The sequence below is a fragment of the Lemur catta genome, chromosome 7, assembly GCF_020740605.2.
Source record: "Lemur catta isolate mLemCat1 chromosome 7, mLemCat1.pri, whole genome shotgun sequence".
NCBI classification, from domain to species: Eukaryota; Metazoa; Chordata; class Mammalia; order Primates; family Lemuridae; genus Lemur; species Lemur catta.
The window spans coordinates 54742420-54769348 of record NC_059134.1 but is presented as its reverse complement, the minus strand read 5'-3'; the positions used below and the strand labels follow the sequence as shown (position 1 = coordinate 54769348).

At 36.2% G+C, this 26929-nt stretch overlaps 1 protein-coding gene across 5 annotated transcripts in view; it reads right to left on the bottom strand.

Moving 5' to 3' along the window:
* Nucleotides 1–26929, bottom strand: part of NARS2 (asparaginyl-tRNA synthetase 2, mitochondrial) — a 116397-nt gene that overhangs the window by 49078 nt on the left and 40390 nt on the right. For 4 of the 5 annotated variants that reach the window (XM_045557256.1, XM_045557259.1, XM_045557258.1 and 1 more), the window contains exon 6: nt 25023–25117. The exons of the other annotated variant lie outside the window; for it this stretch is intronic. In XM_045557256.1, the coding sequence (XP_045413212.1) occupies nt 25023–25117 (95 nt within the window). The remainder of the gene's footprint in view (nt 1–25022; nt 25118–26929) is intronic. 5 annotated transcript variants of the gene reach the window in all.

Below are 26929 nucleotides of genomic sequence, written 5' to 3'. Positions count from 1 at the left end.
GACAGAGTCTTGCTCTGTTGCCCAGGCTAGAGTTCAGTGGCTCGATCATACCTTACTGTAACCTCGAATTCCTGGGCTCCAGCAATCCTCCTGCCTCAGCCTCCCAAGTAGTTGAGACTACAGGTGCATACCATACCATGCCTGGCTAATTTTTTAACTTTTTGTATAGACAGGGTCTTGCTATGTTGCCCAGGCTGGTCTCAAACTTCTGGCCTCCAGTGATCTTCCTGGTTCAACCTCCCAAAGTGCTGGGATTACAGGTGTGAGGCACTGCACCCAGTCTAAGAATTTTTACTTTAATCATAGTATCAGGCTCTGATTGAGGTATTGAAAAGTTAAGTATCATTCAGAGTAAGAAAGAACTGATTATCACGGTGTGCCCTCTGAAATAATGGAAATATGAAATGAGCTGAAAGGTATGTTGAAAAATTGCCGACTACAGCATCCAGTCTTTAAGCAGTTGAATGCTTAAATCACTCAACAGTGATCACTATGTCAGCGTCCAGGGTTCTATTATAAGTGACAGTAGCAGTAGTAGTAACAATAGTGGCTACCATTAGAGAGTGATTCTTTTGAGCCAGGCATTAAATGTAAGAACCTTAGAGTTAGCCCCTTTATAGTTAACACAATAAAATATGTATTATTACATTTATTTTCCAGAATAAGAAATTGAAGAGAGGTTAAGAAGCTTTCCCAAAAGTCACAGAGTCATGGCTTAGTAAGTGACAGATGCCAGATTCAAATCCAAATCTGACTCTAATACTAAAAGCCTTAACCATGGCATTAACAATAATGATGCTCATAGTTAAACATTTACAAACTCAGAGAATTAGAAAGAAAAATTTTTAGTATATTCTCTCTTCTTAAAGATAACTAGGGTATGTAATTTGGCATACTTCCTAGCCTTATGAATAGCTTATTTGTTTCATGTGTTAAAATCATAGTTCTTTAGAATATGTTGTCTTCATGAAAATAGTAAGAATGATAAATTGTAATCAATATTTTATAATCTTCAGCAAGTCATTTAGCCTTTCCTATCTTCAAATTCTTACAGGGATGGGAGTAGCTTGGCATTGATCTCTAGTATCTTTTGCAATAATTTTGTCTCTAGATCCATCTGAAATCATTCCTATTTTAATTTCTGCTGATTTCTTCTTTTTTTCTGTCTTCCAGACATGAAAGCCATTTGCAGCAAGGCTCAAACAAACCAACATTTAAAATAAGATATGAGAGTAAGGCCATTTCTAAAATAAGATACAAAACCAGGTGAAAGGCCAGTCTGGCTGTGAGAAGAGACCAGCAGAAAACACTCAGCACTAAAAACCATTCTTGTGCCAAATTATGGAGAGAAGAAAGCTATATAAGGAAAGTCCATGAGCTTGGAGTTGATGTTTAAGATAACAAAAGTACACTCAATACACATCAATCAAGACAGCTACAAAAATGGCTTTTTGGAAAATAAAAAGTAAAATTACCAAAAAAGGTTCTACAAAGGTCACTTTCTCCCTTCTGTGGAGTTTTATGAAGCCCTCGAATTGGCAAGCAGATTAATGTAAAATGGTCACGAATTGCCTGGCCATTTCTTCTTTCTGGCCCTGAAATTTAAGAGCTAATCATCATATTTTGAAAAAATACAGGAATTGTTGTTCTTTAGTTGGGGAAGAACTTCCTCAGCATAAGATTAATCAGCAACTTTCCCTACATGTCCACCTCCCCACCAACCATCCCCAACCTCCCTCCATATCGCTTCTCTACTGTTAGTTCAATAAAAGTTCACTGAACTGAAGTGAACTAACTGACAGAAAGCTTTAACCTGGCTTTTTTTAAATTTGAAAGTATTGGGGGGGTACAAATGTTTTTAGTTACATGGATCGCCTTTGTAATGCTTGAGTCGAGGTTAAAAGTGTGCCCTTCACCCAGATAGTGTTCCTTGTACCTGTTAGGTAGGTTTTTGCCCATCCTCTCCTCCTCTCTGCTCCCTGCTCGATTTCCATTGAGTTTTACTTCCCTCTATGCACGTGTGTTCATCATAAACCGGCTTTTGAAACAGTCTTTGCCAACTGTTTTTCCCATCATTCTGAAAATGATCATCTATTTTACTACTGTTTTGTGTCCACCGGATTATCAATATTGACATATTTGTCATTCATTATTTTTACATGCCTAACAGAGTGGACTGCAGGTACCTCCTTTTCGGCTTTCCTCTCTATTCCTCTATCTTGCAATACACTTGGTGGAAGGCTATGAAAGAGATACAACCCTCATCATTTCAACAATTCGGGTTAAGATGCCTTAGGGAGGGTACATTATACAATCTAAAAATTCTTCTTTACCATTATTGCCAAACACTTCTGCAAAATGAATTTAAGGCTCAAGCAAAGTATAATCTTAAATTGCATAATGAAATTCAAAGTTCAATAGAGTCTGACAACAATCCTGCTAAAGGGGGTGAAGGGTTGGCTACCCATTTCTGAGGACATTTGAAAAGGACATTCCAGCAAAGGAAACACCAAGCACATAGGTCCTAAAGTAGAAAAGAGCCTGACATGTTCAAAGAACAAGAGTATAGGCCAGTAGCAGGATGAAGGATGAGAGAGCCAGTCAAAGAGGTAGGGAAGGACCAGAACATACAGGGCCTTCCTTGTAAGCCATGGTAAGCAGTGAATGGATTTTATTTGACACTCTTTGAAATATTAATATAAACCCTTTCCTCTTGAAATTTTGCACACTGCATTCTCTTAGTTTTCCTCCTATTCCTCTGATCTCTATTTCTGCCTCTTTCTACATGCCACTTCATTAAACATTGCTGTTCATTAAACATTCCTTAAAACTTACTCCCAGACCCTTTTCTTTTCTCACTGTATGCTCTCTTTCTAGATGATCTACCTCAGCCAATGACTTCAATTAACTGCCTATTAGCATTCAATTTACAAATTTATACCTTTTGTCTAGAGCTCCTCTTTAAGCTCCAGAAGCATGTATCTATTTGCTTAGTTGATCCTTTCGCTTGTCACAAACTGAATTCAAACCTCCCAGCAGACTCCACTTTGACCTCAGTCTTCCTCCAATCTTCCTAGGTCAATCCTACCATCATGCTCTTTAATAACACCATGTAGTATTGTTCATAGTACCTTTCTAAATATAAATCTACTGTTATGATTATTTATTGAATGTCCATCTCCTTCATCAGATTGTAAATTTCATGAACAACTTTATTCTTTTGTTCACTGTGGTATCCTCAGTCTTCATCCATTGTCCAACACACACTAGACAATTAATATTTGTCAAATAAGCAAACAATTCATTTTCTATAAAATATGCTGATTCAGTTTGGGGAAATGGAGTCTTTTGTTTCTAAGAGACAGGGTCTCACTGTGTTGCCCAGACTGGCCTCGAACTCCTGGGTTCAAGAGATCCTTCTGCCTCAGACTCCTAAGTAGCCAGGAGTGTAAGTACACAACACTGCACCCAGCTTCCCAAACTGAATCTCTGAAACAGCACTAAGATGGGGGTGAGGGTAGAGGAGTAAGAAGAGGAAGATGGTAAACAGAATATCAATTACTAAACAAAAATTTTTGCTATTCTGTCAAATAATTATTGACAAAAGGCACCAGGAGATGACAGCATCAGTTTTTAAAAAGTGACTGCCCACCCCTTAGCTCTTGCTCAGTAGGCAACAAGTAAATCTTTTAAAAGGACTAGATTGGGTGAACTTCTGATTCTTTGGCTTCTGCCAGAGTGAAATATTACTTCTTCATTCCTGCTATTGTGGACTCTTCAGAGGACTGACTAGATATGAGGTCTTGGAAAATAACTATTCTAAAAGGTCACAATTTATTGATAGTTCTTTCTAATTGAATACTTATCTTCATGTCAGTAAGACACTAAAATCACCTTTCCAAAACAGGTATATAATTTTGTCAACTGAATCTCCTCATGTCAATATTAACCTTCTTATATTTCTTATATTTAGTGGTCCTTGTTCTGAGGATCAATAAAGAGAACAATATTAAGTACTTTAATTTAGGTGCATATACCACATGATGTTTCAGTGTTATTTAGGTCTACCTTTTTAGAGGCTTGATACTATAGACGTAGATGAGTCAGTCATTATGGCATTGAACCATCAACAACTTTCCAGGCTCAAATCTTATACAGATTACTCTTACTTTTTAAAGGTTATGGTAGTGATTAACAGCACGTGGTCTAAAATCCTAAATTGAAATCCTAGCCCCTCTGTTTATGAGCTAAGTTCTCTTAAGACTAAATTTCCCCATATGAAATGGGGTTAAGTGTACATATGTCATGGGGTTACTATAAAGATGAAATAAAACAAAATATGTCAAAAGTTTAACCTAATTCAAACTGCATGATAAGTGTTCAAAAAATGGATAATAGTTATTTTTTGTCTCCTTCCTTTCCATAGGTCTACAGTTCTCATTTGCTTGATCTTAAGACCCTTTCATACTTTTAATTATTACAACTCTCAAGGAAATTTTATCTAGGTTATACCTACCAATATTTACCATTAAAACTGAGAAATTAAAAATTAATTCACTTAAAAACAATGACAAACCCATTATATGGCATTAAGAATATATTTTTATGAAAAATAATTTTTTTCCAAAACAAAAAAAAAATTGTAAGAGGATGGCACTGCTTTACATTGTTGTCTCTTTAATGTCTAGCTTGACAGAAGGCAGTGGATTCTCATATCCCCTTCTACATTCAATCTATTGCACTATCACATGTCATGAATACTAGAAAACCCCACTGTATACTCTTGAGAGAATGAGAATGAAAAAGACAAATACTGTCTTAGTGTTATTATGAAAATAGTTTTTTTTTACCCTCAAGGATTCCCCTGAAAGGATCTCAGGCAGCCCCAAAGATATCCAGACCATACTTTGAGAAACTACTAACTTAGGCAATGATACTAAATGAGGGGTATTAATTCAGGGCCCCACCTCTGGAGACTTCCATTCAGAAAGTCTAGGAAGGTTCCTGGCTATGGATATGTTTAAAAGTTCCACAAATAATTATGATATGAATCCCTGATTAAGAACTACTGCCCTAAAGAAAGTTTAGACCTCTAATTAATATACTTTTTAAAAGTTTCTTGATAGCTATAATTTAAAAAATGAAAAATAACAAATGTTTGTAAGGACATGGAGAAACTCCTTGTACGCTGTTGATGGGAATGTGAAATTATATAATTGCTACTGAAAATAGTTTGGTGGTTCTTCAGTAACTTTAACATAGAATGGCCCAACAATTCACTCCTGGATATATACCCCAGAGAAATAAAAACAAGTGTTTAAACAAAACTCTGTACATGAATGTTCATAGTGGTATTATACATAATAGCCAAAAAGCAGAAATAACACATGCTATGAATGAATGGATAAAATAAAATGTGGTATATTCATACAGTGGAATATTATTTAGCCATAAAAAGAAGTAAATACTGATACATCCTATAATATGGATGAACCTTGAAAATATTGGGGTAAGAAGCTAGACACAAAAAGCTACCTATGATATGACTCCATTTATTTGAAATATCTAGGATAGGCAAATCCATAAAGACAGAAAGCAGAAGAGTGGTTGGCAGGAGAGGGGGGTGGAGTGGGGTGGGGTGGGGAATGAGAAATACATTAGTGGGCATGGGCTGCCATAACAGAACACCACAGACTGGGTGGCTTGAACAGAAATTGATTTTCCTACAGTTCTGGAGGTGGAAAATCCAACATCAAGGTGCTGGCAGGGATGGTTTCTGGTGGGGTCTCTCTTACTGGCTTGCTGAAGGCTGTCCTCACACGGCCTTTCCTCTCTGCATATACACCCTGGTATATCTTTTTCTTATAGGGACACCAGTCCTACTGGATTAGGGCCCCATACTTATGGCCTCATATAACCTTAATTACCTCCTTAAAGGCACTACCTTCATTAACCCACTATGCTGGGTTAGGACATCAACATATGACTTTGGGGGCAGACACAATTCAGTCCATAATGGAGAACAATCACTTTATGAATATGGGGTTGCCTTTCGGTGTGATGAAAATGTTCTGGAAATAGATAGTGATATTGGTTGTACAACATCACTAATTGCAAATTTTGTGATGTGTATTTTATCACAAGACATTAAAAAAAGTTTACTGAGACTAATTGTCTATTAGGCACTTTACACAAGCTTTATTTTATCCTTGCTATTCCATAAGGGAAGTGATTTCACTCCATTTTACAATGGAAGAAACTGAGGCTTAGACAAGTTAGTAACTAGTCCAGAGTATCATACCAAAACTGGCTTTAACAAAAGCAGTCTGAGTCCACAGTCCACTTTCTACTCTGCTGCAAGTGTGCACTCTTAAAAACTAATAAGTACAGCACAGATGATCAATGGTCTCATAACCCAACAAAACACTGCCACATGTTCCAAAGAAAAGTTTTGTATCTTCAACGTCACCATCATCTGGGTGGTTTTTATCCCTCTGTACATCATGGTTATTCCATTCTTGGGGGCTGTTCCTCGTTTGCTTTTCTTCCGTCATCAGTAACTTGCTGTCTCTGTGATTGCCATTTCCTACCATTACAGCTCTTCTTTTTCTTATTCTTTCCTCCAACTACAGCCCCTTCTGAGTGGAAAGGGATAGTCATTTGCAAGTACTAATGGTCAATCGGGACACATTTTCATTCCATTTTAGGATACCAAAAATAGCAACACATCTGATATACGTGATAGCTCTTTTTGGCTATAGCCACTTTTGCTCAGGCTCAGGCTTGAGTTAGCTACTTTCAGGTCCAGAGCCATACTAGAGCATCATGGTGCCTACAAGGTTAGACTTAAATAAAAGGAGGATTTGTTACAAATGCCTAGATGATCTAGAGCTGTGATTCTCAAACTTGGGCATGCATTAGAATCACCTGTGGCTTGTTAAAACACAGATTGGTGGGCCCCACTCACAGAATTTCTGCTTCAGCAGATCTAGGTAGGCCTGAGAGTCTGTATTTCTATATGTTCCCAGGTGATACTGATGCTGCTGGTCCAAGGATTACATTTTAAGAAACGCTGATCTATAGTGGTTTGCAACCTTGCCTGCATAACAGAATAACATATGGCACTTAAAAAAAACAATCCTGATGCCCAATCCTGGTCCCAGATCAATTAAATCCAATTTTCTGGGGGTAAGGGGAAGCTGAAGCATCTATATGTTTTAAAAGGCTCCTGAGACATTCTAATGTAGAGTTGAGAACCACTGATCTAGACCTTCTAATTCCCAATTATGATTGAAAATAAAAGGCAAAAATAATTGATAGAAAAGGTATTATTTCATAAAAGGGTACTAATTGCATAAGGCCTGCAGACTAGGAATGAAAAAAAAAAAAAAATATATATATATATATATATTTTTTTTAGACAGAGTATCGCTCTGTGGCCCCGGCTAGAGTGCAGTGGCATCATCATAGTTCACTGCAACCTCAAACTCCTGGGCTTAAGTGATCCTCCTTCCTCAGCCTCCCAAGTAGCTGGACTAGAGAGGCACATGCCACCACACCCAGCTGATTTTTCTACTTTTTGTAGAAACAGGGTCTCGCTCTTGCTTAGGCTGGTCTCAAACTCCTGACCTCAAGTGATCCTCCTGCCTCAGCCCCTCAGAGTGCTAGAATTATAGCTGCGTGCCACCATGAACGGCCTTCTAATATTCTTCACAACCTCAAATCAAACAGAGCTTGCTTTATGAACACAAAAGCACAAAGGGACCACCACAGACTAGCAACAGGAGCAAATGCTTTTAAAGGAGCACTTAGTCCAAAGAAATAATGTATGAAAAATCCTTATTCATTTTCCCTAAATTGAAGAAGGAAGAAAAGATAGAGTAGGAAAAGGAAGAGGAAGAGCTATGCTCTGCCATTCCAGGCCACTTCAGCTACATGAACACTAAAAGCAAACATTCCTAACGATATGGATCATGGGATGACCTATATAAAACATAGAGAGACTCTGGGCTGAACTATTTTGACAGTTATCTTCAAATTCCCAAGTTACACTTAACCCTCCACAGCTATATGGGAAATACCAGTATTAGCAAATCAAACACGTATTTTGGCTAAGAAAGGTATGCAAGAAAATTTTTGAGATAACTCTTTATACAGTAGTCCCTAAAATCCTGTTTGCCTAAAGTTCAATTTTTTCACTAAATCTCATACTATACTATCCTAAAGGAGAAGCAGGAGGAAAGCCCAGAGTAATTACTCATTTGAAGAAATTAAGGAAAAGTCACTAAATGATGTTCCAGAAACAAAAAACAGGCTTCTATCTCCTGATCTCTATCATAATTCACATGCTAACTCTGCCTCTTAAAGGCTGGCCTGGGTTCTGCATGTTCTCCAAACTACAGAGATTTATGTGACACATCTATTTATCTGTCCCATGCACCTGTTTCAAGTGGCAAAACACTAGTTTTATTTTTTCATTTTATCATGGGAGAGAAAGGAGGGGTTGACATCAAAGTAAATAAAAATAATGTGACTATCAACCAATACATGTAACTAAGCTTATTTGTTATCAGCTTTTACTGGTAAGAGGAAAGCAAAACCATGGCTGAGTTTCTTTATTAGCAATTTCTTTTAAAGGAACAAAGATGGAATTGCTTTTTATTTTCTGTAAAAAAGAAAAGAAAAGAAAAGAAAAATTTGTTCTCTACAATCTTTTTTACCACATGTCTTTTAGAGCCTACGAGGCATTTCTATTAACAAACAAATACAGCACCAGTGAAGGCAGAAATGTAGTTTGTTCCTATTCAATAACTATAGGGTGACCATAGGTAGGGTTTGCCCAGGAAAAACTCACTTTATGCCGACTGCTACAGAGTAATTGTTACTAGCGCTCCCTTTCATGCGTTAAAGTATCCTTGTTTGGATATCCTAGCTCTGCACTAAAGCTGCCAGTTGGTTTCAGTGAAGTAAAATATATATTTAGGTCATTTAGAATGAAATGTCCTATTTCCTTAAGTACTAAGTTTGACAGCTGATATTTCTGACATTTTCACTTTAACCCTGCTGGTTTTATTTTTACTGTGAAGGTACATCCTAAGTCTTTCAAAGACATGGTTTTTGGCTTGTGATTACCTTTCCAATGTTTCAGAGCAGTTTTTGTGAAACCATGGATAAGTCAAAAACTCATGTTATTTTTGAATATCAGTTCTGTCATGGAACCAATGCTGCCTAGACAGCTCAAAATATCAGTGAAGTGTTTGGAAGGATGTGGCTAATGAATGTACAGTACGTCAATGGTTCCAGAAGTTCCATTCTGGTGATTTTAATCTTGAAAAGGAGCCACATGGGTGACCTGAGATCAAGGTGTATAATGATGAACTGATAGCTGTAGTGGAAGTGAATCCATCTCAACCTCAAGATTTGACCTTACTATTCCAACAATATTGGACCATTTGAAACAAATCAGCAAGGTAAAGAAGCTGGATAGATGGGTCCTGCATGAATTAAAACGGGCACACTTGAAGCTTGCCTTTCTTTGTTGTCACAACATAAAGGTGCACCATTTCTACACCATATTGTTATATGTGATGAAAAATGGATTTTTTTGACAATTGCAAGCATTCGGCACAATGGGTAGATAAAGATGAAGTGCCCAAACACAGTCCAAAACCAAATATTCATCAAAAGCTAATGTTGTCTGGTGTTCCAGCACTGGTATTATCCACTGCAGCTTCATGAAACCTGGTTAATCAATTACAGCAGTAGACAATTGATACTACTGCAACCAATTGGACAAAATGATGAGAATGATTGTGATTAAGCAGCTGAGACTGGTCAATAGAGACAGGCCAATCCTCTTGCAAGACAATGCTGGGTCACATGTTGCACAAATAACGGTCCTCAAACTATAAAAGCTGGACTTAGAAACTGTCATCTACTGTATTCACCACACCCTGCATCAACTAACACTTCTTCCAGGCTTTGGGCCACTTCTTGCAAGGAAAAATATTCTTTCTCAACAAGCTGTGGAAAATGCCTTTTGTGATTTCATTGCTACTCGCTCTCTAGGGTTCTTCACTGCTAGCATAACAAGCTACTGTTAAGATGGCAAAACTGTGTAGACAGTTTAGGCACATACTTTAATTGTACTGCTTCTTGTTTGAGATATAATGAACTAAACTTTTTATTTGAAAACAGACATTTTATATTTAATGACCTAACATAAATGTTTCATTGGCTTGTGTAATTCATACACATAGTTCACAGGTATATTTTTCAATTTTTGTTTTTTTTAAAAAAACACTAAATTTTCTGAATTCATACAAACAGGAATTCACACTCACTACACAAAAATGTAAAATAAAATGCCATTTTCAAATAAGGATACTTTTTCAATAGTATATTATTCCTAGTTTTTAAATGTATTTTATGTTTTTTTTAATTTAACTGATTTTCCCCCCACCTAAAATATATTGATGAACCAAGTCAAAAGTACAGAAGTAATTCAACCTCACAGATTACAGCTGCCAAGAAGTAAGAGATATAGCAGCCTAGGAGTTATAGGTTGTATCTTACAATCATTATTATCTATCTACCATGAAGTCATATTGATGGATTTCTTCATTCAACAAATACTTATTAGAATACTAATCACTGTGACGCCGGGCGCGGTGGCTCACGCCTGTAATCCTAGCACTCTGGGAGGCCGAGGCGGGTGGATTGCTCGAGGTCAGGAGCTCAGGACCAGCCTCAGCAAGAGCGAGACCCCGTCTCTATTAAAAATAGAAAGAAATTATCTGGTCAACTAAAATATACATATAGAAAAAATTAGCCGGGCATGGTGGCGCATGCCTGTAGTCCCAGCTACTGGGGAGGCTGAAGCCCAGGAGTTTGAGGTTGCTGTGAGCTAGGCTGACGCCACGGCACTCACTCTAGCCCGGGCAACACAGCGAGACTCTGTCTCAAAAAAAAAAAAAAAAGAATACTAATCACTGTGAATACAGAGGTAAATGAAGCATGGCCTTTACCTTCCAAAAGCTTACACCCCAGTACGGGAGGTCACTGACAATGTACAAAGCTATGATTATAAATATACTAGCTTATAATAAGTGTACCAGCTAAGATTATAAAATTCCTAGAAAAAAACATGGGAGAAAATCTTTTTAATCTTTTGGATAGGATAAAAAACTCATGAACAGGTCAGGCACGGTGGCTCATGCCTGTAATGCCAGCATTTTGGGAGGCTGAGGTGGAAGGACTGCTTGAGCCCAGCAGTTCAAGTCTAGCCTGGGCAACATAGTAAGACACCCCCTCTTACAAAAAATTTAAAAATTAGCTGGGCATGGTGGTACACACCTGTAGTCCCGACTACTCAGGAAGCTGAGGCAGGAGGATTGCTTGAGCCCTGGAGTTGGAGGCTGCAGTGAGCTATGATCATGCCACTGTACTCTAGCCTGGGTGATAGAGTGAGACCCTATCTCAAAAATAAATACATAAATACTTATTAGCGTAAAAGCTAGTAATATGGCAACTCTGGTTGGTAACTCCACATTCTGTTTTCTACATAATATAAGAGGTTAATCCATTTCAAAGAATTATTAGTTTATGTTTGGGGGCACACAATGTATAAAGATGTAATTTTGTGACATCAGCAACTCAAAGTAGAAGAGATGAAGCTGTTGAAGGAGGAGAGTTTTTGTACATTATTGATGTTAAGTTGGTATAAATTCAAATTAGAGTGTTATAATATTAGGATGTTAAGTGTAATCTCCGTGGTAACCACAGAAGAAAATAGCTACAGAATATATATAAAAGGAAATGAAGAACGAATTTAAATGTTTCACTACAAAAAATCAGCTAAACACAAAAGACGACAGTAATGCAAGAAATGAGGGACAAGAAAGCCATATGGCATATAGAAAACAAATAGCAAAATGACAGAAGTCCCTCCTTATCAATAATTACTTTCAATGTAAATTGATTAAACTCTGCAATCAAAGACAGATTGGCAAAATGGATTTAAAAAAAGCATGACCCAACTATATGCTGTCCTCAAAAGACTAATTTTAGATATAAAGACACAAACAGATTGAAAGTGAAAGCATGGAAAAAATTTTCCATAAAAATAACAACCAAAAGAAGAGTAGGAATGGTCATACTAATATCAGACAAAATAGACTTTAAATCCAAAAAGATTAAAAGAGACAAAGAAGGATATTATATATTAATAAAAGGCTCAATATAAGAAGATATAACAATTATAAACATTTACACATCTAATGACAAATATATAAAGCAAAAACTGACAGAACTGAAGGGAGAAAACAATTCTACAGAACAGCTGGAGAACTTCAATACCTCCTTCTCAATAATGGATAGAACCAGACAGAAGATAAATAAAGAAACAGAGGACTTAACACAATAAAACAACTAGATCTAACAGACATATACAGAATACTCTTGTAATGACTGAAATTTTTTCATGTGTATGTGTTACCTATTCAAATAAATAAACAGTGAATACATATTCATTAAAAATTTGTGTGTGTGGTGTTGGATGTATAACATCGTCAGTGTACTTAATGTCACTGAATCGTACATTTAAAAATGGTTAAAATGCTGAATTTTGTTATTTGTAGCTTATCACAATAAAAGCAAATGCAAAAAAAATATGAATGGGGCTGGGTACAGTGGCTCATATCTGTAATCCCAGCACTTTGGGAGGCTGAGGCAGGAGACCAGCCTGAGCAACAAAATGAGACCACAGCTCTAAAAAAAAAAGAAAGAAAGAAAGAAAGAGAAAAAAAAATTTTCTCGGTGTGGTGGTATACACCTGTAGTCCCAGCTACTTGGGGAGCTGAGGCAGGAAGATCATTTGAGCCCAGGTGTTTGAGGCTGTAGTGAGCTTTGATTGTGCCACCGCACTCCAGTGTGAGTGGCAGAGTGAGACCTTGTAGCAAAAAAAAAAAAAAAAAAAAGGTTAACAAATCATGGTATATCCATTCAATAGGATAATATTCAGGAAAAAAAGGAACAAAGTATAGAATAAATCACAAAGTATTATGCTGAGTGAAAGAAACCAGAAACAAAAAGAATAAATACGTATGATTCCACTCATATGAAATTCTAGAAAAGGAAAATCTAATCTGTGGTGACAGAAAGCAGATCAGTGGTTGCCTAGGGCTGGGGGTAGTGGAAGGATACTGATTCCAAAGGGGATTAAGAAGTGTCAGATTCCGGGAAACCCAGAAGGGGCACAGCAATGATCTACTTCAAAGAACAAAAGAATCTAGAACATGGTTCTAGATTCATCATTACCTAACATTTCAGTGCCTATAGTGTGATAAACACTGGGCTTTACATGGTACCTAATTTTCACAACTGCTTTTCAAGGTGGCCATTTATTTACTTATTTTTTAGAGACAGAGTCTTGCTCTGTCACTCAGGCTGGAGTGCAGTGGCACAATCATAGCTCACTATACAAAGTGGCCCATCATAATTTTTTTTTATAGATTAGAAAGTGGAGGCTGAGACATTAAGCTTATGAAACTAGTATGTAAAGAAGCCAGAATTCCAATTTGTCTCTTACTGCCTCTACTTCAACTAACAGAACCATTAATTTGGAAAAGATCTGTACTTTTTTGGCAGGGATAACATTATCTCAGTAGCTGCCTCACTCTACAACAGCACTGGTAACTCTCATATGCCCATCAATGGGGCTATCTCATATTTTTGACATCCTCGGTGTCCAACACAGTTACATACCATTTGGGCGAACACTAACATTATTGCTGAATAAATATCCATAGTTATTTTTAGAAGAAAAAAACATGCTAGAAAAAAATGTCAAATAACAAAAATTCTCTGTTCTCAACCCAACCAAATCCTGCAAATATGCAAAACAGATTTTTTTTCCTTCTCCTAAAAAAGTAATTAAAGCTACTCAGGAGGCTGATGCAGGAGGATCACCTTAGTCCAGGAGTTCAGGGCCGTAGTGCACTCTGATCACATCTGTGAACAGCCATTGCACATACTACAGCCTGAGCAACATAAGAAGACAACATCTCACCAAAAAAAAAAAAAAAAAGTAATTAAAGCCACTTGAGCAAAATAGAATTTGGACAACATTATGCAGTAATTGAAAGAAGTAACAATCTCAGTTTTGCTTTTTGTAACTCCAATTACTGTCCATATTGGGCTAATTAGTCAGGATTAATTTGATGTCTCACTATAGTAACCTGTATTTACTTTTAGAGAGCACCAACAGGCATTGCATTTGATGCACAATGAATACTATTTCAATAATTACTCAAAGGACTGGCAATTTTTTTTAAAGACAACTCACACAAAACTTGCTTATTATAAAGGCAATCAATTTTTTAGATACTTTTCCTGCTTAGCCAAATCTCAGTGAACTAGATAACAGAACAGTGGAGCTACTCTCCCAAACACTTGAAGTGGAGAAAAGGCAGGTTGGTATTCCCTCCACAAAGGAATTCCACACTAGAAATGGGTAGAGAAACCAGTATGTAGACTTTCAAGGGCAGTATGCAGACACTGCAGAGTCAACATATTAGACAAAGACATTAAATCATTACATGAATAATTCATAGCTTAAACATCAATTAAAGGAAAGCAAATTAATACCATTCAAGCCAGTAGAAATGAAGTTAGAATGATAAATTTAGCAGATATTTATATTCACTCCTCGAGGCCTTAAAATGATAACAAAAAAATTAAAAGGAAGAAACAGGAAGGTGGCCTTCAGTGGACAAGAAATCTCAAGTTTTTGAAGGACAGAACACAGATGGCTGAGTGATGACCAACATGGCCACAGATGGAGGCCAGTATCTCGCCAGGTGTCGTGGCACCTGCCTGCAATCCCAGCTACTTGGGAGGCTGAGACAGGAGGATCGCTTGAGCCCAGGAGTTTGAGGTTACAGTGAGCTATGAGGATAACATTACACTCTAGCCAGAGTGAGACTCTGTCTCAGAAAAAAAAAAAAAGGAAAGAAAGAAAGTCTTTCTTTAAAGCAGTGGTCTCAGCATTAGCACCACCTGGAGGGTTTGTTATGATAGAGGCTGTGGATCCCACTCTCAGTGTTTCTGATTCAGTAGTGTCTGCCAGGGGCTAGGGTAGGGCACAATGGAGAGTGACTGCTAATGGGTATGGGGTTTCTTTCTGGAGTGATAAAAATGTTATAAAATTAGATAATGGTGATGGCTGCACAACTTTGTAAACATAGTAAAAATACTGAATTGTATACTTTTAAAGGGTGAATTTTATGGTATGTGAATTACATCTCAATAAAGTTGTTCTTAAAAAAATTTATTCATCTGTATACAAGGCTCTCACAGAAACCCACCAAATAGATTTCAACAACTGTCAAATCATGTCTTCCCTTTGTCTTCCCTATACTAAATATGTCCAGTATTTTCAACCATTTTTTTTAGGCAATGATGACCAGATCCTTCATTATCCTGGTTGTTCTCCTAAAGTCAGAAAGGATACAAAGTCACACTTTTTTACATGAAGCTTTATAAAAGATTCTAAATATCTGAAAGTTGATAAAGGTACATGACAGAAAAGTTACATAGTTTTCTAGCTTTTGATGATTTGGCTGAATACAATTTGTTCAAGGATAATATATCAAACATGACATAAAAGTACCAAAAGATATTCCAGAGCCAAATACAGATAACATACACTAGGATAACTAAAAAAATTATACACCATAAAATGCTCTATTATAATAGACAAAAAGTTGCATTAAACGGAATTCTGTTGTTTCAAGAATATAAAAGTGATAGAATCCACTGCAAATATAACAGCTAGTGGTCATTAAATATGAATGACATTTAAAAGTTCACTTCTACAGATAAAGTTACCTCTAAAGTCAATTCAACCTAGACAAAGTGAAATTCCCTTGATTTACGCTCTTCTTGTCCTTAGGACAATCTTTTCTACAACAGCTATCACATTTCTAATTTCTTTTTCTTCTTTTTTTCTTAAAAGACAGGGTCCTGCTCTGTTGCCCAGACTGGGCTCAAGTGATCCTCCCACCTCAGCCTCTGGAGTAGCTGGGTGTGCACCACCAAGCCAGCTACTTTTTTTTTTTTTTGGTACAGATAGGGTCTCTTGTTGCCCAGGTTGGTCTTGAACTCCTGGCCTCAAGCAATCCTCCCATCTTGGCTAATTTCTTTTTCTAATGCCCATTTTGCTCATTAGATTCTAAATAGTCGTGAAGGGTTGAAATCATATCTGTCTTGTTTAGTTTTGTAACCCACAACCTAGCCTAGTGCTTGGCACACAGTTGGTTCTCAGTAAATGTTGAACTGGACTGAGACTGATTTTTGAGCCATTGATCAGGCTATGTGGTAGTAACAGAACCTAAGATGAAAAAGAGAAAACAAGATACAGATTGAAGAATTTACAGTCTAATGGGAAGGTAAGTTTATATTAGGTTATATTAATAAATAGACAATTTCAATATTTTTGATAAATAGAACTGATAGAAACCCTTTTCCAGTAGGTACTTGTCTTTATTCTGTATTAATAGTTATAAAATAAGACTCCCTAAATTTAAAGCTCATAGTCTAAGCTACAGAGAAATAAATCAATGACTCCAGTGTTACAAAATAGGTAAGCACAAAGCAACATGAGCATAGAAAAGGGCACTGAAACAAAGAGGTGGTGGTGATCTTCCTTTCTTTCTTTCTTTTTTAAAGCTGGTTTAGACTAATGGGCAGGAGTTAGATAGACAAAGGGATAGGGAAAGCACATTCCAGCCAGAAAAACAGCATATGCAAAGCAATACAAACACGTGAAACAGGATGAGGTGCTTAGAATACTATAAGCAGTTTAGGATAGCTGAAGCAAAGGGAAGTTGAAGCAAATGACTGATGCAAAGGGTATGGAAAAAGAATTTGGAATGACTTCCATATATCTGGTTTGACAAACTGGAAGGTTGGAAGTACCATTTCCTAAGATATGGAATTCAGGAGGAAAAACAGATTTAGGGAATAAGATGATGAATTTAGTTTTGAACGTGTTGAGTTTGAGGTGCATGTAATTCAACTGGAAAACACACTGGCACTTCAGTTAATAGGTGGAGAGCTGAGCAGAGAATCCATGTTTGATATAAATTTTATAATACCATTTATCAATCATGTCAAATTCATCCAGGTTTTTATTATAGTACTTCCACACCAACAATTCTCTATTAAGACCTCCAATTCTTTATGTCTACCACTTTTTCTATTTATCAACCTGTACTCCCATTTTCTTACCTAGCACAGATTCCTTTGTCCATCATTATAACCTTCTGAACCTATCTACTTCTATCAAACTCACTAAGTATTAAATAATTCCAACCTCTGGTTAACTCAAATATTCCCATTCTCTGTATTTGAACCCAAGCAAGATAAATATTCCGACAATATTTCAAGCCTCTGCACTTGCTGATTGATCTGCTTGAAATGCTTGTCCTCTGGCAATATTACACAAAAAATGAGACTGGCAAGGTGATAATGAATGAAGCTCCCGAGTCATTTTTACATAGTCTGTTAATTCATATTTCTATCTACATGGGGTTAACTTTTAACATAAACAATACACTAAAAGAAGTATATTCATCGTCATTCACACACATTCAGGAAGCAATCTCAATAAATATCTCAGGTTTCATGGTGATATCATTTCTATGAAACACAGTAAAAGGATTAACATATACTTAAGTCCTATTGTAGGCTCAACACTATAGTACAGTCAGTCCTCTCCATCTGCAGATTCAGCCAACCACAGATTGAAAGTATTCAAGAAAAGAAACAAAAAATAACAATGCAACAATTAAAAAAATACAAAGTTGAAAAACACAGCACAACAACTATTTATATAACATTTACATTCTTTTAGTATTATAAATAATCTAGAGATGATTTAAAGTATCTGGGAGGATACACATAGGTTTTATGCAAATACTTGAGCATCTGCAGATTTTGGTATCCACAGGGGTCTTGGAACCAATCCTCCTCAGATATACACAAGATGACTATACAAACAGTAGAGGAACATTTTAAAACAATGAGAATTCATGCTTTAAAATTCAATTTAACAATAAACTGAGTATCTACTACTTGCCAGGAATTATAAGGACACAGAGCTAAGACATGTCCTTAAGGGATTATAATCCTTGAGAAAGACATTTATGAAGAGAACTACAAATTGGCTAAATGTTAAGAACTTTTTTTTTTTTCTTGAGACAGGATTTCGCTCTGTTGCCCAGGCTAGAGTGCAGTCATCATAGCTCACTGCAACCTCAAACTCCAGGGCTCAAGCAATTGTCCTCTGCCTTAGACTCCTGAGTAGCTGGGAATACAGGTGTGTGCCACCACACCAAGCTAATTTTTTATTTTTTGGTAGAGATGGCTCCTACTATGTTGCTGATGCTGGTCTCGAACTCCTGGCCTCAAGTGATCCTCCCACCTCAGCTTCCCCAAAGTGCTGGGATTACAGGCATAAGTAACCACACCTGGCCTAAACTTGTTTTCTTTAGGACATGAAATGGCTGAGTAGTATAAAGGAACAGAAAAAAAATTAGATTGGGAGAAAAACAGGGAGGGAGTCAAGGAGGAAGTCATAATATTTCAGTTGAGCCTTTAGGAACGGGCAGATATGGAAAAAGCAGTCTAATGGTATATAGCAAATAGCATTAGAAACACAGAGGTGCATGGCATGAATCATAATCAAAAAGATCTTGAAAATCAAATGAGTATAAATGAACAAAGTTTAGATAAGTATCTAAGTATCAAGTGGATGAAGAATGAAAAAGTCCTATAAGCAGATGAGAAGACAGTTTCACACTCAGTTGTAAAGAGTATTCCAGTTTAACTCAGGTCTACATGTTGTCATTCTCACCACAGCCACAAAACAGGATGAGAGTATCCTAAGTATGAATGCTTCATGGCTTCTGAGCTCATTATCTGAATTGATAAAATAAAGAAGGGAATGAGTTTAGAATAGCTCATGCCAATCACAAACCAACCAATCAATCAAATTAGAATGAAATCAGCCCAAAGCCCAAGCTGACTCCCTAAATGGAAAGAACTGTTTTTTCTGATTATAAAAGTAATAAACACTAATTTTTCAAATCTGAAAAAAAGACAAGGTGAAGGAAGGAAATAAAAATTAGCAGAAACAGCTATTTTTTGCAAGTTGAATATTGGTATATATTCTTCCGGACTTTTTCCTATGAATATATATATAAACACAGTTTAAAAAACTGGAATCACACTCTAATTCCTATTTCATAACCACTCTTTAAAAAACAACATGTTGTAAAGCTTTATCTTCAATCTTAAAGGCTGGTATAGTAATCCATTATATGGAAAAATCACAATTAATTTAACCTGCAGTATATTGCCAGGATCCATTATACCCAATTTTGGATTTCTTTGTTGAGCAGTTCTAACTATTTATAAAAATTAATATTTCATGACTTACGTACTTTTAGAGGTTGTATTAGTTTCCCAAGGCTGCTGTGACAAATTACCAAAAACTAGGTAGCTTAAAGTGACAGAAATGTATTCTCTCAGCTGTGAGGCTAAAGTCTGAAATCAAGGTGTTGGCGAGGCCATGCTCCCTCTGAAGATGCTAGGAAGAAACCTTCCTTGTCCCTTCCTAGTTTCTGGGAGCTCCCAGCAATCCTTGACATCATTTTAATCTCTGCCTCCATCTTCACATGGCATTCTTCCCTCTGTGTATGTCTTCTCTGTGTCCTCACATACAAATCTTCCTCTCCTTTCTCTTATAAAGATACTAGTCATTTGGATTCAGGGCCCACCCTAATCCAATATGACCTTATTTTAACTTCATTATATCTGCAAATAACCTATTTCCAAATAAGGTTGCGTTTGACACAATTTAAGCCACTACACAGGATATCCACAAAAAACAGAAAAATGTCTAGTTATTTTTTGAAAATAAAGCCCATTGAATCCTTTCATGAATCTAACATATATGTTGGGTTTTAGTGTTCTTACTTTTCCTCTATCTTGCAGCATCTTGCTATTTCATCATCCTAGGAATGATTTCATCATCACTCATTAATTATTCCTAATTATGCTTAAAAAAGTAAAATATTAAGAAAACGGAAAAATGATGAGTGCCTAAGAAGAAAATGCAATAGTGAGACAAATTATCACCATTATATGATCTTTAGTCTTCTTATTTATAATATACAAAGCTTTTTTTAATTTCAGAATATTAAGGGGTACAAACGCTTTGGTTACATAAATTGCCTTTCCACCGCCCTAGTCAGAGCTACAAGCCTGCCTACTCCCAGACAGTATGCACTGTCCCCTGTAGGTGTGAATTTACCCAGTCCCTCCGCCCCTTCCCACCAGCCCCACATGGGATGAATGTTACTTCTATATGTGCATATGAATACACAAGTCTTGTGTTGTCTTTCAAGAAGGCATAAGAGAAGCCTAGATACACCATTGTTGTTATTGTTTCTGTGGTTTTTGAGAACACAGTTGAGAATTCAGATCTTATTTTTCACTCATAATAACAAAAGAGAAGAAAAATAATAAAGGTATTTCATAGTTATTAGACATATCTGAAAATTAATGCACAGAGACAGCAACAATCTACTCTCTAATCATGATGGTAAAATTGACTGTGTAAATGAAATCTCAAAGACAATGAGACTTCAGATACTGATAATCTACCTAAATGAATTTTCTCAAACATAAGAACTGTTAAGTGTTAACATATTGCAAAGGACAAAAAGGAAATATGGTATTTTCAACCAATTATTCATTTCACAATAAGGATTTCATTATGCAAGAATCTGGATCAACTCATTTTGCTAAAAGAATGTATGGCAATATTCTTTCACCATTTATGATATTTGTACACAAAATTTACTTGATAAGGTTAGTAAGACAAATGCTGACGGCAAGTATGATACAAAGGTGTTTGAAAGGAAAAAGATAATGTAGAAATTTAGAAAATCATGACTTTGATCATTGTAATTAGTGTTTAATCTAAAAATAAAAATACTTTTGTAATTATAGAAAAAGATGGCCACCCTCCCTTCAACAAAATTATGAGATTTCAAAATTCTCAAAAATATTGCTTTTTTTTGATGATATGAGTACATGAAACAGAGTAATAATAAATTAGAACCTATTAAAGATAAATTTCAAATCTGGAATCAGTATTTAAAGGACAGTGTATGTTCCAGGTTCATGCATGGTAGTGATGAGCAGTTATCTGCATTCAAAGTGAGGTGCCCATTTGAGGTACTTTCAAAACCCAGAAAAGTGAAAATAAACATTAGAGTTTGCCAGCTGGTCACAGTGACTCATGCCTGTAATCTTAGCACTCTGGGACACCATGGCTGGAGGATTGCTTGAGGTCAGGAGTTCAAGATCAGCCTGAGCAAGAGCAAGACCCCATTTCTACTAAAAATAGAAAAAAATTAGCTGGGCGACTAAAAATAGAAACAAAAAATTAGCCTGGTGTGGTGGCGCATGCCTGTAGTCCCAGCTACTCGGGAGGCTGAGGCAGGAGGATAGCTTGAACCCAGTTGTTTGAGGTTGCTGTGAGCTAGGCTGATAACACAGCACTCTAGCCTGGGCGACAGAGTAAGCCTCTCTCTCAAAAAAAAAAAAAAATTTGAGTTTGCCAACATCAAGAAAGTGAAAAGACAACCCACAGAATGGGGGCAAATATATTTATAAATCATATTAATATATCTGATAAGGAACTTGTATGCAGAATATACAGAGAACTCTCACATTCAATAACAAAAGACAACCCAATTTTTAAAGCAAGCCAAGGATTTAAGAAGACATTTCTCCAAAGAAAATATACAAATGGCCAACAGGCACATGAAAAGACGTTCAACATCATTAGTCTTCAGGGAAATGCAAATCGAAACCATAATGAGAAACTGCTTTACACTCCCTAGAATGGCTACAATAAAAAAGACAGATAATAATCAGCTTTGGCAAAGATGTGGAGAAACTGGAATCTTTACACTATTATTGGTAGGACTGTAAAATGGTGCAGCCACTATGGAAAACAGTCTAGTAGTTCCTCACACAATTAAACATGGAGTTATCATATAATCCATTAATCTCACTGCTAGGTACGTAACTCAAGAGAAATAAAAACATATGTCCACAGAAAAATGTCTACTCAAATGTTCATAACAACGTTACTCATAATATTTGTAGAAAGAACCCAAACTTAGTGACTTATTTCCAAAGAATAGAGTAGGGAAAGAAAAAAAGATAGTCCATTTTCACATGGAGAAACTTTGCAAACACTACCTTATCCAAATAATGAAGGTTAACATTACCATATGGATACCATATTCCCCATGATATCATGTGATAAGAGCACTTCACCTCTGGTATCATATAACCTCACATGAGAAAAACATCACACAAACCCAGATTGGGGTACATTCTACAGGTCATGAAAAAGAAAGATTGAGAAACTATCACAGACTGGAAGAGACTGGGGAAATGTGACAATTAAGTTTTATGTGGTACCCTGAATTGGATCTTAGAAAAAGAAGATATTCATGGAAAAACTGGTAAAATCCAAATAAACTCAAGAATTTAGTTAATAGTAATGCATTAACATCAGGTTCTTAGTTTTGACAAATGTACTATTGTCATGGAAGATGTTAACAATGGGGGAAACTGGATGGGAAAGATACAAAACTGTGCACTCCTTTCAACTTTTCTGTATAATAGTAACACTACTTTTATTTTGGAATAAAAGTTATTCCAAAAGAGGATATTTTAAAAACAAAAAAAAAAAAAAATAGCTTTAAAATGGAGCTATAAACTCACTAAACCAACATAGATATCCTTTTGGAAAATGTTAACCTTCTAAATTTAACTGCTATTTACTCTATTTTAAAAAGTCTGTTAATACTCTGGTTTCTCTTCATAGCATATAAATCTTTTGCCTTTCAAAAAGCCTGTTAAATAGAACTCAAGAAAAAAAGCTGAGGGAAAGAGGACTAACAATTTCTTATCAGAGATTAAATCATGTATTAATCAGAAACATTATGTACTGTATATTAATAGTCGTAAAACTATGCATATTAAGCTAGGAACAACATTTGACTGACATTATTAGAAATACTTTGTAATACACTAAAAAACACAAAACCTAATATTCCACCAATTTAATCTGTGAAGTTTCACCGTGCACACTGTGTTCTCTGGTTCACTACACTTTACTGGGAAAGAGGCACATTTAATACACTAGTGGTATTATAATAGAGAAACAGATGTTTGGTAAATGTATACCTTTCACATATCATTACACTTCCGAGGGAGAAGATACCTTGCTTCTAACTTTATAAATAAAAGAAATAAACATTGAAAGGCTGCTAAGAAAGGTTACCCAAACCTTGAACATAAGACCAAAAGATGAATGGCCGTAAGAAGGGGATGTGCTTTCAAGGTAATAAGGGGACACAGACCTATTCAAAGGTTATTTACTTAGGGGAATGTACTTGCTCCGTTATTCTATTTACTATTGAATTAAATATCTCAGATTAAGTGAAGTTACATATTAATTTATAGTTTTTTGTCCAGTAGAGTTGCAAATAATTTCTGTCAGGTAGAAGATATGATTCCAAACTTTAGGGTTTACTGGTATGTAGGACATTAACCTATTTGTAACTAACTTAGCAATCTTACTCCACCAATTATTAAATTGCCTATGAATACAGAGCTCCTCAGATGCTTTTTAAAATAGCCTTACCTATTTTACTTGTTCCCTCAGTAATTAATGAATTCAGTAAAATCTTTGACACACATTTACTTTATATTTGCATGACTCATGTTTTTAATTTTTTAAAATTATACTTTGGCAGGCATAAAGAACTTTCCATGACATGCCCAACATGGTCTTTCCTACATTCAGCTCTGCAAATCCTACAATCTCACAGTTATATTATGATAGCTTTTCTTCACAGTATTCAGATAATGTTGTCAATTATTTGGTTATTAGAACTATCAAATAATACCTGCCTCAAAGATAAATCAGAAAAGAATCTAAGTGTAAGTTAATTTCAAGACCATCTTTATTACACCATTGACTTTCCATCCTTCCAAAATAGGTACAAACACAGAATGTGAACGATTCTACTACCTTTCCTGAGTTTTCCCATCTGTGCATTTTAAAAACAATGAGAAACACATAATATTCCCTTGTTTTCATTCAAGTTATTTCCTGAAAAGCTTTTTAAGTCCCAATCCCTACATGGGAAAAAGAAGATGTATAAAGGAAACTCAATACTTCTTGAGTTAGCATTAAGAAATTACTCACAAAATCACAGAACATAATATTTAGACAGGACTTTAAAGGTCTTCTTCTCCAATCCCGTTTCAAAGAAAAGGAAAATTGGGCCCCAAGGAACATAGTGACTTTCCAGAGGTCTGACAGTGGCTACAATTCATGTGATCTGACTTGAAAGATTTGCTAATTTGTTGTATGCCTCTCATAATGGAGCTATGAGTTGATTTTCTTTATTTAAACCAATTATTGAAAAAAAAAATGTTTTCTTCCATTTGTTCCAGGTATCTCTTTTTTAAATGAAATGGGCTAATACCTGATTCAGGTGTGAATTATGAAGTGGCTTTACTTGCTTAAATATGACTGATTACAAATAAATTCTGATTACATGTTTGAAATTTAAGCAAAAAAGATTAGTAAAAAGAAAAAAATCATAACTTTATATTTTCAGGGGTACATTTATCACTGAAAGCAAAAGTCTAGATTAATGTGATTTTTTTTTAAAGTAAGAGGCTTGGATATTCTCAAGTTGTCAATGTAAATGTACTTGTGGTAAATTCAAATGAACTAATAATAAAGACATTTCAATTTTTAGGCTTGGGCATAGAAGGGAAGCACTATTTCACTCTCATCTAAACTATAACCTGTAAATGCAAAAGGGAAAAGCAAACGAGAAAAGAAAATTCTGTACCCTGACATCACTTCTAGATGAAGTTGTCCTGAGACAGTTAAGAAAGCAGGAACATTGAAGAAATTCTCCTCAGGTAACTTTATTTTGCTTGAACGCTGCAAATAAAAAACAGAAGCCACAAAAAGCTATTACATGCTTTGCTTTTCACATTCATATATATGTGCCACAACTAAAAATCATAGTGCAATTAATCCTGTGCAAGGACAGGTCACTCTCATGAAAATAAAGCACATATCTGTAAGAGAAAATACCTGCCTGGAAAGTGCTGAAGGAAAAGGAAGGTTGTTCCATATTGTCAAAACACACAACAACCAAAGGACAAAGTGCTTTTGTCACAGAACACACTTCCCACTAAAAAGTGATTCCTTTTTTTTTTGAGACAGAGTCTCACTTTGTGTAGAACTGGCCTAGAGTGCAGTGGGGTCATCATAGCTCACTGCAACCTCCAACTCCTGGGTTCAAGCGATCTTTCTGCCTCAGCCTCCCGAGCAGGTGGGACAACAGGCATGCGTCACCACACCCGGTTATTTTTTTCTGTTTTTAGTAGAGACGGAGTCTCAAGGTCTCCCTCTTGCTCAGGCTGGTCTTGAACTCCTGACCTCAAGTGATTCTCCTGCCTCAGCCTCCCAGAGTGCTAGGATTTTTTTTTTTTTATTTTGGGACAGAGTCTCGCTCTGTTGCTCAGCCTAGAGTGAGTGCCGTGGCGTCAGCCTCGCTCACAGCAACCTCAAACTCCTCGGCTTAAGCGATCTTCCTGCCTCAGCCTCCCAAGTAACTGGGACTATAGACATGTGCCACCATGCCTGGCTAATTTTTTCTATATATATTTTTAGTTGGCCAGATAATTTCTTTCTATTTTTACTAGAGACGGGGTCTTGCTCTTGCTCAGGCTGGTCTCGAACTCCTGACTTCGAGCGATCCACCTGCCTTGGCCTCCCAGAGTGCTAGGATTATAGGCATGAGCCATCCCACCTGACCTAAAAAGTGATTCTTATTAAGGGGCAAGCTGAGGCAAGAGATTATGAATTAGAAATTTTAAATGTGAAGAATTACATAATCTTTTAAAATTGTGACTTATCATTACGACTTAATTTTCTCAAAGGAATAGCCTCTAGAATATGTGGTGTCATATTATTGTTAAAATAACAATAATGTTTTTAACACAGACTTTTATGAATATAAGCTTTCAAACACATTCATTTAATTTTCACTGCAACTCAAGAGGTAGGAAGAGCAGGATCCTATCTGTATTTATTTATTTTTGTGAGACAGAGTCTTGCTCTGTTGCTCAGGCTAGAGTGCAGTGGCATTATCATAGCTCACTGCAATCTCAAACTCCTGGGCTCAAGTGATCTTCCTCCCTCAGCCTTCCAAGTAGCTAGGACTACATGTGTGCATCACCACACCTGGCTAATTTTTTTTTTTGGTAGAAATGGAGGTCTTGCTATGTTGTTCAGGCTGGTCTCAAACTCCTGGCCTTAAGCAATCCTCCTGCCTTGGCTTCTCAAAGTGATAGGACACCTGGCTAGGACCTTATCTTTAAAAGATACACTGAGCGATTAGACTTTTATGAACATACAATATGGACAGGATGATTACTCCATTTCCAATGGGTAGGAAACAAGCCAGTCAACATTTATAAGAGTTCAGCTAAAAAACTATCTGGAGGACAAACATAATTTAAACAATATAATTAAGAAAGCTTCTGAATCAAGTTCTAACTATCATACCAACTTTTTTTGGAAGGAAGCTAAATTACCTACTCTTGTATTTCAAACTGTGCATTTGAAATTATGTTAGTGTAATGGTGCACTTACTGTAAAAGCAATAAAGCCAATTTTAAATATGTAATAGAGGGTATAAGATTCCTTTAACAGACTTAGTACTAAATAACAAATTATAGAAAT